The 17,644-nt window shown below is 42.4% G+C and overlaps 1 protein-coding gene across 1 annotated transcript in view; it reads right to left on the minus strand.

Moving 5' to 3' along the window:
- The window catches only part of BABAM2 (BRISC and BRCA1 A complex member 2), a 127,198-nt gene that overhangs the window by 77,254 nt on the left and 32,300 nt on the right, over positions 1–17,644 (minus strand). Inside the window, exon 7 of the mRNA XM_028724442.2 lies at positions 640–749. Within this exon, the coding sequence (XP_028580275.1) occupies positions 640–749 (110 nt within the window). The remainder of the gene's footprint in view (positions 1–639; positions 750–17,644) is intronic.

Below are 17,644 nucleotides of genomic sequence, written 5' to 3' on the forward strand. Positions count from 1 at the left end.
GTTATTCACTGCTGTTTTTTCATGTACTATTCTGTCAAAGTTGCTACTGGGATAGTGCGTTGACTGACCAGATGACTGACATACAAGCAGTGGATAGCTCAGGCAGTAGAGCATGAGACTCTTAATCTCAAGGATGTGGGTTCGAGATCCACGTTGGGCAAAGTATTCCTGCATTGCAGTGGGCTGGACAAGATGACCCTTGTGGTCCCTTCTAACTCGACAATTCTGTGATTCTATGATCAGCCTGTCACTGGTGTTTTAATTTTTTTCCGTAATGGAAAAAAATCTGAGAAAAATCTCTGCACCATAAATCCCCTTGGTTGGGGGGGGGGGGGCGTGGTCAATGGAATAAAGAGGGAAAAGATGGAACCTTCAACCAATACCATTTCAGGAAGCTACAAGCTGCTTGCAATACTGCCAGTGCTGGCTCAGCTCTAATAGTATCATATACTTAAGGATGGATCTGGCATGGGAAACTGCAAGGCTTTACCAGCATAGCCACTTACAATCATAATCTTGGCTTTTGTCAATTAAAAGTCAGAGAGGTTTGATGCCCCCCAAAACTTCCTGCATGAACAGCAAGTGGTATAATTAAATGTTATGAGAACAGGAATATCATATATGAGGTGCTGCACTTACTGTTCGATTCGTGGAGACAGATACAGTTTGGGGAAAACTTGAGTAGCTTCTGTATCCTCAAAGCTGACGGAAAGAAGAGCAACATCTTCCCCGGGGTCTTCATTTGCATCCTACAAACAAACACACACAAAAAGAAAACAACTTCAGACTGAAAGTAGACATAAGCTCAATAATGGGAGAGAGTCCAAGGCCTGTTCAAGAGGTTTGCAGTCTGCAAGTGCAACCCATTAAAAAAAATGTGGAGAGACAACTTGCTCAGCACTGAGGGGCACACTGGAAAACAGAACATTAGCAGGGACAAATCTGCATATTTTAGGTGCATGTGGTCGACATAAATTACATGTCATTGCTATGAACATGGCAGATGTCAAATTACTGCTAGTGGGCATGTCACAATATTCTTCTGCAGAAATTGTTGCCCTCAAAACTCAACTCAGCTCTTAATAATAATAAAATTTTTATAACTGTAACAAACAAGGAATATGGGTTGATTCTTTGCTTCATGATTTGTAATCTTGAGACATTTTGCTGCCACCATTTCAATTTGCCCTTCACAACTATGAATGCAAGATTATTTTTAAAATTAGGGAAGTGAATTTATGGTTTCCTAGATGCCAAATTTGATGGGATGCGGGTGGCGCTGTGGGTTAAAGCCTCAGCGCCTAGGACTTGCCGATCGAAAGGTCGGCGGTTCGAATCCCCGCGGCGGGGTGCACTCCCGCTGCTCGGTCCCAGCGCCTGCCAACCTAGCAGTTCGAAAGCACCCCGGGTGCAAGTAGATAAATAGGGACCGCGTACTAGCGGGAAGGTAAACGGCGTTCCATGTGCTGTGCTGGCTCGCCAGATGCAGCTTGTCACGCTGGCCACGTGACCCGGAAGTGTCTCCGGACAGCGCTGGCCCCCGGCCTATAGAGTGAGATGGGCGCACAACCCTAGAGTCTGTCAAGACTGGCCCGTATGGGCAGGGGTACCTTTACCTTTTTAGATGCCAAATTTGGCCATGTGCATGGCCTATTCTGCTGACCCTCCCAAAATTTGAAAAATGTAGTTCTCCAATTGTTTCAATCAGCTTGACTTTCTCTGTTTTTGTTTTAAAAGTTGTAAGAGGACTCGTGAGCAACCAAGCAATATCTCTTTCCAGTGTTGCTAACCTCCCAGAGAATAAATATTCTGGCAAAAAGTCCCATGGCTCAGAAGTAGAGCACATGCTCTGCATGCGGAATGTAATCAGGTTCATTCACTGGTAGAAAGACTGGGAAAGTCTGAAATCCAGGAGAGTTGTGGCCTAGTACTGGGCTAGATGCAGCAATGGTCTTAATTTGGGAATAAATCAGTTTGTTCTATTTCCATAATTCAGTAGTGTATTTGTATTACTCCTAAATGTTTATATGCCCCTGAAGCTTTGCAAGAGGGGGGTATATAAATACTGTGATAAATATATATATATACTTAATTATTTATTTGGTAAAGAGATAACAATACAACTATGTAAGCGTGATGGAATCCTTTTTCTAATTACCGCAACTTGAAAGAGAAATACCCTATGGGGGGTAAACCAAGCCAGAGGTATCACAGATGACACTTGCAGGAAGAATTTGTAGCATGCCTGAACAAGAGCTGAAGGTCATGCAGGCCTGCTTATAATACTGAGTCACTTCTATATGCATGTCTGTTTTTTCATTGTCACTGTCTACTCCGCATCTGCTGGGGGGGGGGGGGACACACCAAGACATCGGGGAGCCCAGGGCTGCGTATGTATTGTTTTGCACACTTAACTGCACTTTCTCTAGGCAGAGTGCACTTACCAAAGAAAGCAGATCTGACATTGGTAGTCGATGTCCTAGTGGTTTAACTGCGCTCAGAATGGACTATTGCAACACTTTCTATGCAGGGCTGCCTTCAAGGACAGTTCAGAAATGATAACTGGTACAAAAAGTGGCTTGTCAGGATGTTGAACAGGCTGTGGCAACTGGAGCACAAAGATTCTATACCAAAGGCACTGGTTACCTATTAGTATACAGGCCCAGTTTAAGTTAACCACACCCTGATGGGCTGCCTTCACCCATATAAATCCACTTGATCAAAGTCTCAGCTCACTCACTGCCCTCACTCAGCTTACTCACTGCCCACACTGAAAGGACAGTTGGTAGGATCCAGGAACAGGGTCATCTCAGTGTTGGCACAACTTTTACAGAACTCCCCCCTAGTCTGATAGACTCTCTCCCTCTTCTTTAATTGTATGATCACACTACTCATTCATACTAAATCAGAGGATGGGGGGAAGCCCAGAACCGATTTATGGGGCACTATGGTTTATACAAGGACACGGGTGGTGCTGTGGGTTAAACCACAGAGCCTGGGACTTGCCGATCACAAGGTCGGCGGTTCGAATCCCCGCAACAGGGTGAGCTCCCGTTGCTCGGTCCCTGCTCCTGCCAACCTAGCAGTTCGAAAACACACCAGTGCAAGTAGATAAATAGGTACCGCTCCGGCGGGAAGGTAAACGGTGTTTTCCATGTGCTGCTCTGGTTCGCCAGAAGCGGCTTAGTCATGCTGGCCACATGACCCGGAAGCTGTACGCCGGCTCCCTCTGCCAATAAAGCGAGATGAGCGCCGCAACCCCAGAGTCGGCCACGACTGGACCTAATGGTCAGGGGTCCCTTTACCTTTACCTTTATGGTTTATACTGTGAACAAGCTGTGTTGATACACACTGCTCAAAATTCCCTGCCACTGTTCCTAGTTCAGAAAAAGCCACTGTTCCCAGTTTTGAAGATCACAGATTTTAAGGGGGGGGGGGGGAGGATGCTTAGAACATACAACTATTTTAAAAACAACAACAAACCATTTCATTCACCATAAAACTCTCACACAATTTGTTATGCAGAGATTTTGATATTGTTTTTACTTGTATTTGTAAAATGCCTCATGTGCATATTGCAGTGATGGGGGTATAGGTTTCTTTTAAAAACAAATAATTTAATGACAATGCATTTTTAAAGTAATCATTTCCCCGTAACGTATAGTATGCTAAAATTCTCTTGACTGAATTTTGTGTTTTATCCATTAGGATCGTTTAAACGATGTGCTAGTTCTTATTCCTTGTAGTGATGTAGGTTTCAGGATACCTTTCACAATTTGTTTTTTATTTGACCATGTAAGCCATTAAACAACAGAGTAACCTTTTAAAAAATAGATTCCTGGCAACTAATGCGCAAACACATTCAAAGCACAATGCACGAACACATTGTTTTCCTGCATCCTTCTACCTACTGTAACTAAAAACTGGGAACTTACTGGAACTGAGGATTTATGATGAGTCACAGTGCTAATAGCCAGTCCAACCAAAACATCTGCTCTACACTGTTACAACTGCTATAATTCATTTCCCCTTGTGTTTGGAGCAGAACCAAGTTGCATAGTAAGGATCTGAGAAACGAAGAAACCTACAAAAAACAGGTATAAACTCAGGAAAGGATACCGATTTTTCAAAAGACAATATTTATGCCAACCAAGTACCCATAATTATTCGTAACTAACACCCATCAGAGAGGGTGTGTACATGTTCCCAGTTCAGCTCTTTGCACAAATCTACACAATTATCCTAACCATTTTTGCCCAGTTAGATTGAAGGACACCACCATTTGCCTGTCTGCCTGCCTGCGTCCCCCCCTCCATTATTAACATTTATAGCCTCATGTTAATAGGCAGTATTGGAGACAGCTTCCTCATTCTGGAGATATTAGATGCTAAAAATACTGTGTTGTATGCAGTGGTTGCGTGAGAGGAAGGCAGCTTGCGCAAACAAGCTTTCCTCTCCCCTCCCCTCTCCAGAGGTTGCTTTTTCTTTGTGGTGGTGGTGGTGGTGGGGGATCCTGAACATGGAACTGCAGTGTAAGGGGGAAACTGCCTGAAATCAGATGGAGGAACCTTGCTTGAAATGGAACTCCACTGCTCGATTTTGGGCCCTTCTGTATGAAATATTTCTTCATGCTCCAACTTTATGAATATCTACATATGAAACAAGTTTCTGCCTCCTACAAAGACACACTCCTCTTTCCATCTCAGAGAAAAGCTTGGCTTGCATCTCAAGTTATCCATTAAATATGCTAGCACTGAAGCTCCTCTGTACAGTGGTACCTCGGGTTAAGTACTGAATTCATTCCGGAGGTCCGTTCTTAACCTGAAACTGTTCTTAACCTGAAGCACCACTTTAGCTAATGGGGGCCTCTTGCTGCTGCTGCGCCGCCAGAGCACGATTTCTGTTCTTATCCTGAAGCAAAGTTCTTAACCTGAAGCACTATTTCTGGGTTAGCGGAGTCTGTAACCTGAAGCGTATGTAACCCGAGGTACCATGTACTGTATGAATAAAGATATAGCTAGCCGGACAATACTAGAAGCTTTTAATTATAGTAGCTATCTTAAGCAGTTGAGGGGAGGATTTTTCAGCAAAGGTACTCTATTGGGCATGGCAGGCAGACAGATGCTTCACTAGGGCTCCAGGAGAGAGCAGAAAAGTGAATGCCAACCACACAAGAAGGACGGAGAAATCAATGTTTAGATGCAAACTTGTTGGAGAGCAGCAGTCCATCCTTGTCTGAAAAACAAGCTTCAAGGTTACTGACCAATGGAAAAAGGGAGAGTGGCTATCTCCAAGGATGAATTACACAGTGGTGCCACAGCATAGTTAACATACAGAACTTAAATACCTCTGCTGAAATATGGATGTGTATTACAGTGGTACCTTGGTTCTTGAACTTCATCTGTTCCAGGAGTCCGTTCGACTCCCGAAACTGTTCGAAAACCAAGGCGCAGTTTCTGATTGGCTGCAGGAGCTTCCTGTGCTCAAGTGGAAGCTGCGTCGGATGTTCAGCTTCCAAAAACCGTTCACAAACCGGAACACTTACTTCCGGGTTTGTGGTATTTGGGAGACAATTTGTTTGACAACTAAGCCATTCAAGAACCAAAGTACCACTGTATGTCATACTGCCACTCTAGAAGTTGCCTGTTGAACTGCAGGCTGCCTGAAACACAAAAAACACCCCTATACACACCCCTATACAGTGGTACCTCGCAAGACGAATGCCTCGCAAGACAAAAAACTCGCTAGACGAAAGGTTTTTCCGTTTGCGAGTTGCCTCGCAAGACGAATTTCCCTATGGGCTTGCTTCGCAAGACGAAAACGTCTCGCGACTTTGTTTCCTTTGTCTAAATAATAATTCGCAAGACGAAAAATTCGCTAGACGACAAAACTTGCGGAACGAATTAATTTCGTCTTGCGGGGCACCACTGTACATAGTTTAAAACAATGGCACATACACACAGATATCTCTATTCACCTCCTCAACTCTAAAGAAGTGGTGCTTTTAAAAAATATCAGTGCTTCAGTGTCTCATGCATTCCGTGCAATACGTGATCTGCCTCTTTGGAAGGTATTTTGGATTTTCTTTCAGGTTTCTAACGCCGCAAGAGCGCCTGTCTCTTTTATTCTTCATTGTGCAAAACCTAGCTGTAGGACCTACATAAATTATTAAGCTTTTTAATGCTCTATAGAACAGGCCAGCCCAAGTTTTCATACCACGTGAGCTTCAACATGGAACCTGCGAGCCACACACTGCTTTGTCCTGCGTGGGGGTGGGAGGGGAAGACTAAAATTTGATGCCTCCCCCCCAGCCCTCATGCTGCTTTCCCAAAGCCAGCTATGAAAGGCGCCAGGGCTTTGGGAAGGAGGTGTTAGACTCTGACAGGGTTCTAGAGCCCTCCAACTTCCTTCGCAAAACTGGGAAAGCACTAACTAGGCTTTGGGAGGGAGGTGGGAGGACTCTAGGACGCTGTCAGAGCCCTCATGCCTCCTTGCCAAAGTCCAGCGGCTTGCTTACCCAACTTTGGAAATGTTGCCGAAGGGCACCCAAAAAGGCATTGAGCCACATCTTAGACCCACCCTGCTACAGAGTAACTAGACATTCGATCGGATCCAATAGCTTATTTTGGAATTTTCAACAGCAAAACCATCACAACCATTCCACCAGCTCTTGCTCGCAAACCTTACGGCAGCACCTCAGAAATTCACAACCTGGAGGTGCTCAGGCAAGAGTGCCATTTCTCTCACACAGAAATACTTTTGAATACTCTTCCTTGAGTCCAAGTTATTTTGCTCAGTCCCTGATGACAAAAGATCCAACCAAGAAAAGAGAAAGACTGTAATGAATTCCCACCCCCTGCCCACAAAACATATTCTCTGCAGCTAAATGGCTCAGATCAAATCATGCCCAAACAGCAGATAAAGCTCTTGCTGAGATTGTGAAAACTCCTTACTTGCTTACATACTGGAAAGGTTTTCTAACCACATGGATCTGCACAGCAAAGTTATTTTGTTTCAGTTTTACAGCTTTCTGGGGTAAAAACCATCATAATGAATAAAACTGATTGATAAAAGCTGTAAAGAGACTACACTGCTCCTTTCCAAGTTAAGTGGTTGCTTTTAGAATATATACTGAACAGCGACAACAACTGCACTGCGAGGGAATAAGAGTTGCTTCACCAGCTCTCCCTCCATCTCAGGCAGCTTTCATGCTCAATGCAAGAGCCCAGCTCTCACTACTCAGGAGAGAGTTAAGAATGCCATGAGTACACCTTACTTTCTACTTACCAGCACTTGGGTGGGGGGGTGGGGTGGGGATCATTTCTACTGAGTCTGTTATCAGCTGCCCCAGGCCTCCTCTAACCTCAAGAAATGCAAGACTCACACCTCTGGAATTCCCTCAGCTGCTGTTCCCCACCCTGGATATGATGCTATTGAAGTAAGTACTATTTAGTAAAATATCCACTTTCCACAACTTGAAATCTGCTGCTTATTATACAGCCTTGGATGGATGAAACAAGAGGGTTTCTTTTGACCTAGAGCAGGGGTCAGCAACCTTTTTTCAGCAGGGGGCTGGTCCACCGTCCCTCAAACCATGTGATGGGCTGGACTATATTTTGGGGGTGGGGAATGAACGAATTCCCATGCCCCACAAATAACCCAGAGATGCATTTTAAATAAAAGGACACATTCTACTCATGTAAAAACATGCTGATTCCCGGACTGTCCGCGGGCCAGATTGAGAAGGCAATTGGGCCACATCCGGCCCACGGCCTAGAGTATTTCCAGCCATATATCTGGTACAACATTAGCCAAGAGAGGACATTCAGGGAGGAAGGATCATGCCAGATGACTGAGGTATTTCCAACAGAAGAACCCAGTGGGGAACATGGCCAGTTTTGTACCTTGTGCTGCGGATCCATCAGGTGTCAGACAGATAAACAACTATTTGACTTTTAGAAGACATCTGAAGGCAGCTCTGTTCAGGGAAGTTCTTAATGGTTGATGTTTTACTGTGTTTTTAACACTTTGTTGGGAACCACCCAGAGTGGCTGGGGAAACCCAGTCAGATGGGCGGCATATAATTATCATCATCACCATCATCATCCAGAATTTTCAGCTCAGCCACGAAGTTGGTCAGGCAGCAGGACTGGCAAAGGTCATTCTGGATTTGGCATTGTGAACTTCTAACATATTGGGGATGGGGACTTCAATATTTATGGCAAATGCTCCCTTATCTGGGTCTCAGCTAAGGACTTCATGGTCACTAATACCACCATAAGATGGAAACCAATATTCAAAGCTGAACCCGTATCATCTTAAACTGAGATTGCTGGCTTTCATATTACACAAACTGGGCACAACCCAAGTTCTTATTTCCCTCTTGAAAGGAATGGAAGCTGCACATGAGTCTCGCTCAGGAGAGCTTCTTGATTATGCCCATTATTCCCATTTCATATGAACACACTGCATTATTTCCCTAAGCCTGAAAGACAGGAAGAGCTATAAATCTAAACACATACTTGGCTACATAAGATATAATCTACTGGGAAAACTACTGTCCTTTCAATAAACAGGACTCCAAAGTATTTTTTAAAGGAACATACAGTTTCACCAGATTATGTCAAAACAATATTTTAGAAAGTGACACATTGAGTTACTGTAACCAATCCGATATTGTCAAAGAAAGAGTAGAAACCCCCAAACTGATTGCAGCCTAGCTAAAGGATATTTCTACCCTTATCAACAATACTGCTGTGTGAACACCCTGCTCAGGCTCCTTCAGTTCCCATCCCCTAACCATATACACTGCATGAATACTATGAACGTCTCAAGATTGAGGTGACCCAATTGAGCTCCTATGTCTTTCCTGTCCTCAACAGATCATAGTTATGCTCAAAAACAAACATAGGAAGCCAAAGCAACAATGAAAAACAGTGCATCAGTTTCAAGTTCATCCATGTGGGTGGTTTCTTTGCATCATGCAATGCACACTAAAGGCATCTTTTGTTTTTATGATGGTAGTGCAGTAAGAATGAGTTAACATTACAGTCATGTGCCTATGTTTGGCCAGCAGGTAAAACACTCAAAGCATATTTTAGCTACATGACAAGTCTCTAAACCTATACCAAACAGTTTCGAATAAACCTTGCAGTATTATTTTGCTAAGTGGTGACAGTGTACTTGAGCTATTCAAGACATAAAGGAAAAGATGAACTCTTGCCTGAGGAGCCTGACATCTTAATGTGAAAAGATAAGAACTGACAACATACTAAGGAATCTTGAGAATGTTATAACACAGGGCTTGATCTTGTGAAGTACAAGTAATAAACACTACTATTTAGTATTAAATTTGACATCTAATCTGCAGAAGTTAAGACACATTCTGTGTATGCTCTGTTTGCTTTAAGATCTTTCAGTGGCACATCATAATGCTATTTATATTATCAGGATTGATTCTTGGACAGCATTTTCTTTCATTGTATTTAAAATGTGCATCCTGCATCAAAATGCATTTCTTTTTCATTTCAGCTGCCCAATCTGCCACTTTTAAAAAAGCAATGTCCCTTTCAGGTGTGATCACAAGCCCAGATATTCTGGATACCTTTCTTAATATGATCAACCCTTGTTGCATACCTACATGGGAGGTAAAAGGACATCTTGCTCCCATAAACTATCTTAGGGTGATGCAAACATGGTATGAGTTAGTGTGTTCTATGCCAAACTGTGCCCAACCTAGAAGGCTACCTATATTTGGTAACAAACCCTAGAAATAAGCAACTAGTCCTGCTTGGCAAGGAGGACTACTCTTGACAGGCTAAAATATGAGTTTGCCAGTAGCAAGTAAGTAAGCACATCTGCAAAAGCTTTGCTCTTCATATTGCCTATTCTTTCTCTTTCTGTCTCTTCCTTCAAAACTCTTTCCACTATCTTAAACTCTTCAGCTCATCTAAATTTTTTTTTATATTTCAAATACTTATAGGCCACCTTCATGACTAAAACTCACTTGTTGAGGCTAACTGATAAAAGAAATTTATGTTCCATTTGTTGCAAAGTTCATTTTGCCCCACCACACTTCTCTGAACATTGGCTCCCTGTTTCTTCTCACATTTGTGAACTTCTACAAGCTTTCAAATGTTTTCGTTCCCTTCCTTATCTACCTGCTCTTCACAATTCCCACGCACCTGGCGCTATTTGTTTCCCCTTCTTGCTACTCTCTACTATTGAGATGGATGTTAGGAGCCATGTTCCAAAGTGAAGAGGCAAGATTGACTTTCGTTTTCTCTAACAGAACTTGCACCTTTTCAGTTTCCACAACTCTTCCGCTCCATATCTCATTTTATTAAGGTTGTAGGATGGAAGACAGGGTTCACTCCCCAGTTTTATATACAGCAGATGAATACTGCAATAATCTCAAGGACAAAAACAATTTGACAACCTGTATCCTTTGGTCACTTCAATGAGCACAATGAACACAGATGTGGCAAGGACCTTCACCACAGCAAAATGTCCCCTTGCCTTGGGTGAGCTGAATGGCATATAACGGTTCTACATAATTATGCTGATAACTCCTTCGCTAGCTCAGAAGTCTGATTGTAGCTCGGGTTCAAGTGCTACCCAGAACCAACGTAGTAACCTTCGTGAATGCAAAGAGGAAAGCATCATATCCTTAAGAGATGCAAGATGAAAACACACCAGAGTGTATTCTAAGATAGTCTACAACAGGCTTGGGGACCTGTGGCCCTTCAGATATTGCAGGCCACCAATTCCCTTCTTCCTGTTCATTAACCATAAAGACATGAGTTTGAATTCAACTATATCTGGAGGGTCCGTATAATTAAAGCTATGGTTTTCCCAGTAGTGATGTATGGAAGTGAGAGCTGGACCATAAAGAAGTCTGATCGCCGAAGAATTGATGCTTTTGAATTATGGTGCTGGAGGAGACTCTTGAGAGTCCCATGGACTGCAAGAAGATCAAATCTATCCATTCTTAAGGAAATCAGCCCTGAGTGCTCACTGGAAGGACAGATCCTGAAGCTGAGGCTCCAATACTTTGGCCACCTCATGAGAAGAGAAGACTCCCAGGAAAAGACCCTGATGTTGGGAAAGATTGAGGGCACAAGGAGAAGGGGACGACAGAGGATGAGATGGTTGGACAGTGTTCTTGAAGCAACCAGCATGAGTTTGACCAAACTGCAGGAGGCAGTGGAAGACAGGAGTGCCTGGTGTGCTCTGGTCCATGGGGTCACGAAGAGGCGGACACGACTAAATGACTAAACAACAACAACAACAACAAATAGCAAGAGGGACACAGGTTCCCCACTCCTGGTCTAGACTATCTACCTGATGTAAGAACCAATTTGGATTAATAATGCCAGGCACTGACAGTCTTCCTAACAGATTATGATTCTAAACAGGCTTGACAACAGCACTTCTTGGAAAGGGATCTGAAAGGCAGTAGAAGTCTTGCCCTTCCCGCAGCCTCTGTAATAAATACACAAAATAAAAGCACCATAATGTTGGGCATTTAAAGCAGGGTACATATGTCCTCCCAAAAGTACACAGAGCAGCTTGATTGCAATCCTGCCCCCTCCAACTTCTTCCATGAGACTGAGAAAGCCTGTTCTTTCTCACAACAAAATGTACGGTTTTCACATCATAAATTGTTTGGCTGCTGCTGTTTTTGGTTAGCATCCTCCTGCAACTTATCCCCACGGGAGAGGCTATCACAATGCTGCGGCACATAATATTCTGCATTTACATTTATACCCGGGCACAAATGAATCATAGAACTGCAGAGTTGGAAGGGATCCCCGAAGGTCATCTAGTTCAACCCCCTGCAATGCAGGAATCAAAATGCAAAACGCAATACAGGAAACAGATTCTTAGACTGGCAACATGTACCGTTCAGTTTCTCCTGCATTATACTTTTAACTGCTTCATCATCTATTAGATCACATGTTTTCTGTCACTTGAAATAAGCAGGAAACACCATCATTTAAACTGGCTACCTAATAAACCAATCTTCAAAGTTTTCAAGCAACCACTTCAACCTATTTTGTACTTTAAAAAAGACTATTCAGGAGAAACTGTTACTTATTTTGTGAGTCTTCACATGCACATATAGTAATTAGAATAGTATATAGTTGTTCATGGACTAGTATAGTAATTAGCAGCCAGAAAGTACGTATTGTGAATAACAATTTGCTGCAAAGGCTCTTTTCTGGAATATTATTCTCTCACATACTGTTTGAACGGAAATATTTTTCTCCAATAAAACTTCGTTTTACTCCTTTCCCAGCCACACAAAACAGGAAGACATAACACATCGCCTTTTATGGTTAGAAAAATCAGACTGAGGTCTTAACGTTCTTGGACAAGCAATGCCCACATTACTACCAACACTTTTTTTTTTTACTTAACAATCTTTGAAGAGGAAGTCGATGCCTCGTATGCTCTAGGCTAAATAGAGTTATTAGCAAGACAGATACTGACAGAAATGCTTACCAGAATAAGGTCATTGATTAATCAGGCAAGGAGTCTGCTACAGGAAAGGAATTAATGTATTTGCCGAATGCCACTTAGGGCAAGTTCACACATTTGCAAAAATTAAGATTTTCTGTGTGGCAAGGTGAAGACCCGCACGCGACCCCCCACCACATATGACTCAGAAATTTATGATCCTTGTTTTAAAATTAAATAAATGCAGAGATCACATAAGAGTGGGGGTACAGCTGGAGAAGCAATGTAGATATAGTCCTGGAGTCGGCTTTGTCACTGCAGCAAATGGAAGTCACTGTATGAATGAGAACTGTGTGCATCCACATGCATTTAGAATCTTCTAGGTCAAATGCTTGCAATCTATGATGGGAAGAACACAGTGACCTGGTTCACATAACATGTTAAGCCAAACTATGACATAGTGTGAACTCAAAGCACATAAGCTCCCAAAAAGGAGCTCATGGCTTCTTTGCTCATTCCGTCATTTTGCTGCTGCGTTGTACTGAATTAAGCCATAGTTTGGCTTACCACGTCATCCACGTGGCTTAGCTCTCTAACAAGAGACTAACTGTGAGCACAATTAAAAGTGTTGGTGTTGACCTTTAAAGCCCTAAACGGCCTCGGCCCAGTATACCTGAAGGAGCGTCTCCACCCCCATCGTTCTGCCCGGACACTGAGGTCCAGTGCTGAGGGCCTTCTGGTGGTTCCCTCATTGTGAGAAGCAAAGCTACAGGGAACCAGGCAGAGGGCCTTCTCGGTAGTGGTGCCTGCCCTGTGGAACGCCCTCCCATCAGATGTCAAAGAGATAAACAACTACCTGACATCCAGAAGACATTTTAAGGCAGCCCTGTTCAGGGAAGTTTTTAATGTATGACATATTGGTGTATTTTTGGTCTTTGTGGAAGCCGCCCAGAGTGGCTGGGGAAACCCAGCCAGATGGGTGGGGTACAAATAATACATCATCATCATCATCATCATCATTATTATTATTATTATTATTACTGTAACCAAGGTTTGTCCTATGGTTTGTCCAGCAGAATTAAAACAACAAGTCCAGGTTTATATGACATGCTAAGCCAAGCTACGGCTTAGTTCACCATAGCAGCAAAATGACTGGGGGTGGGGGAGTAAACTCATCACTATCTCCTCTCTTGAAACCAGTGCATTTGTGCTAAGCTATGGTTTGGCTTAGCATGACACGCAAACTAGGGCACTGTACAAATCTGCTCATCCACAGCCATAATGAACCAGCAGCAGGTTCCACTATTACAGTGATATTTTCATCAGCTAGAGTGTTCAGGAAAATCTCTGCAGAGTCATTGCTCCTGTATCCATGGATAGGCCATTTTACACATTAACAATGTTCACAACAGTGCTGCTCCTAGGGTCATTGCTAGCTTTCTGGATGGAGTCAATCTTGTCCAGTTAAGCTGAACCCCAAACACTGATGCCATTATGAACTTAACAGCTGTTGTTCAACTCTACTTGCATATATAAGTTTACACAAATTCAGTGTGGTGTTACACTTATCATATAGATATTGATTAGGGAAAACTTTTTGCAGTGTTATCTGAGATAAATATGAAAGCAGGGGTAGCACACAGTGGCCCACCTGCACTCTACCACGTCTGTCCCTTCAGCTGAAATGTGAGGCAGAAGTCTCCCAGTTTCACCCACCTACTGCAACATTTTTTTCCTGGCCTTCCTTTCATATACCACTGTCTTCTCATGGTTTCCACCTAGTTCCCTTTTGGGCACAAAATGATGACCTTAGAATGGGAGCAGCTCTACACAGATGTGCCTTTGCTTATGTTACGAAGATAAACTACAGAGTACTTGCAAGGCATTTATATGCAAAGGCAACTTGGAACATATGACAAAATAAGGAATATTTCAAATCTTATCAAATCAGATTCGTGGGGATATTTAACATGTCCATCTCTTCATAATCTAATTTAATAAATCAGAAAGTGGGCACATTAACATTTAAATAAGCATTGTAGAATGGCTGAAATTAAATGGAATTAATTTTCATTTGAATACTCAGCATTATGAATACTAAAAGAGTGAAAATTCTGATTGGAACAAGCTTCTGTAGCAATCACCGTTTGAGGTTAACCAACCCACCAGCCCCCAGGGTTCTTCCAAACAAGTAACTGATGGTTTATGTATCATCAGAGAGACATCAGTCAGCTAAGATGATTTTTCCCATCTGTCTAGCATTTTATACAACCTGAAAGCACTTTTCAAGAGAGGAAAGGAAATTTGCTGGCTCAAATAATAAATACATAAAGCATACAAAGAAGATGGCATGTTTGCATGACTGAGTAGCAGAAAAAGTAAAGAAGTTTGAGAGGTGGGAAGAGAATTCTGTTATATGGTCTGAATAAAATACTTGCTGTTTTTCAAGACCTGTGTGTTTTTCTTCTCTTTTATCAAAACAGTCTTCGGCTTTTAGTCTTTTCCTCAGGAATTGTCATACTTTTCTCATTTCTCCTAATCCACTTAACTTTTTCTATCAAAACCCTAGCAGAGGAGCACCCTTACTGACTTTGTACAAACCTGAGTCATTCATTTTCACGTCTTACTTCATGATCGATTACCATGTCGCCCACAGTCAATCATTCTCAACCAATACCTTCCTCTTGGCATCCAGGAAGAAAATATGACACTCTAACAGTTTTCCCAACTTAGAGATGCAAGAAATCACTATCAAGTGGAGGGGTTATTTTAATTTTTTATATATATAGAAAAGACAAAAGAACTGAGCCGTTTCTACACTCATAAACCCTATGCACCAGGTGGAAGTGTTTGCATTACACTACTTGAATCAGATTCACCATCTTGTCAGAACCTGTAATCATGCCAATTCTGTACCGTAGCAATATAAGCACTGATTTATGATACTGGAATGCAATGGCTATAAAAAATAATTGCAGGTTATTACTCAATGGCATCACCTATTTTCCTCTTATCCGGATCAAAGCATTTTATACAAATGCCTGGCCACACACGAGATCTAAAAAAACAACCTATTTTCTCAAATGGTTTCTCTTTCCATGTCAGTAAATTATCTCTGCCTACATATAACTCATGTTATGCACATATGTGAATACACTATATCTATCCATTTCTCCACACTTATTTCTGGTCTATCGGATATAGCTATTACTCATAACATAAAGAGCAACTTCAATCAAATATGGGACCCAAGTTATTCTGGTTTCAGTGACTTAGGGTTACAGCCTTAATGCCACAAGTATCCAGAATCAAGGAGTCAGACAGTATGAAGGCATTTGTATTGTGTTAGGGATATGAATTGACTTTTTAAAAAAAGGGATCTCTACATTGTGACCAATACATGTAGCAGTTCTAGGTTACCAAGCAGGTGCTCAAATAAGGAGTGAGCAGCTGCTTTCCAAGATTTCAGGTAGAAGACTTTCCTAGTCCTGCTACCCAACATCCTTTAACTGGATACTGGGGACATTTTACATGTCAGGGGTATGTTTTTCCTTTGCGACTGAGTGCCACGGTGAGTATCAAGAGAAGAGGGAGACCAGACAAGTATGTACACAATCCACAAAGGGCAGGGGCTACAGCAGAGCATCTTTTGGAACTATGTCTTAGGCACCAGGCTCCGCAACCTGGCCACCAAGCTTACATGTGTGTCTGACTGCCTTGTTCTCATCCTACCCTCTGATGGTCAGAGTTCAAGGAAAGAAACCAAGAAATAGCTGAGAGGGAGAACCAACAGATATAATGCTTTTGTTTCCTGTTAAAGCACCAAATAGATTTAAAGACACTCTCAAGGCAAATCTTTTTTTTAAAGAAGTAACGTAAGCACTGATAACTGGGAAAAACGGGCCTGCGAGCGCTCCAGTTGGAGAACAGCCTTTACCAAAGGTGTCATGGACTTTGAAGAAGCATAAACTCAGGGTGAAAAGGAGAAAAGAGCTAAGAGGAAGGCTCGTTTGGCAAATCCTCACTATGATTAACTCTTGCTCAGAAACCTATGTGGAAGGATGTGTAGATCCAGAATTGGCCTCCACAGTCACTTATGGACTCACTATTAAAACCGTTTCCATGGAAGACAATCTTACTCGGCTACGAGTGATTGCCAAGGAGGAGGAGGAGGAAGAAGATGAGGAAGGAGGAGGAGGAGGAGGAGGAGGAGGATGAACTGAATTGAGAGGAGCATGGGGGAAAGGGTGATAAAAAAAATGGAATTGTCCACAGCATAGAAGATGGCTGTAAAAATGTCTGGATTTATGTGGACTTTTGGGGATGCCCCATAGTGATTGTTCCACCCCTGTTGCCTCTGGCTCCTTTGCCCCCTAAATAAGGCAGCCTTAAACAATTTGTAACAGTAGGGAGAGTGAAAGCAACTGAAGAACTATGGGTGAGAGTGCAAGGAGTCACTCCCATTTCTGAATTATTTTAACCACCAGGGAAATAAAGGACTTTGGGAGAGTGGCCAATACCCATACCCAATTATCTATAGAGAGTAGTGGGAAGAAAAAATAGGACTCCAATGTTGTGTGTTGTGTTCCAAGTTGCTTCCCAACAGCCAAATACTCTGAGCACTCTGCAAAGAGCAAGGTTAAATCTGTGACTAGTTGACCATCAATATCTTTTTCAGTTCCACTGTCACTGCTACACAAAGCGTTTGCTCGTCCTTGCAAAAAAGAGACAGCCAAGACGGTGGTCCCCTGCAGCATAGATGCATGGTCCAGATCAACCTTGCCTTCACTATCGTAGGTCCAAATTTATGGAATTTCCAGTTGTGGTCAAAAAGACATCCTCCCTGCTGACCTTTTTATAGTTTTTTTAAATAGTTTTAACTGATTTTTACCTTTTCCATATTGTATTTTCTGTGCATTGCTTAGAGATGACTGTAGTTGAAAGGTATATAAATTGTTTAAATAAACTAAACAAAAATGTTTGAGAACCATACCGCCCCCCCCCCCAAATATTCAGATTAAAAATCTGGCACTATAATAAGAAACTGAATAAATGGTGTTGAAGTGCTCTGATGCTTTGTCCTTTATGGATACAAGAACACAAAATACAGGATTACAGAAGCAAACATCAGCCACCCTGTGTCAAGGATTTTTGGATGCCATGGTACACAGGACTCAAAGGT

The sequence above is a fragment of the Podarcis muralis genome, chromosome 3, assembly GCF_964188315.1.
Source record: "Podarcis muralis chromosome 3, rPodMur119.hap1.1, whole genome shotgun sequence".
In the NCBI taxonomy this organism is placed as follows: domain Eukaryota; kingdom Metazoa; phylum Chordata; class Lepidosauria; order Squamata; family Lacertidae; genus Podarcis; species Podarcis muralis.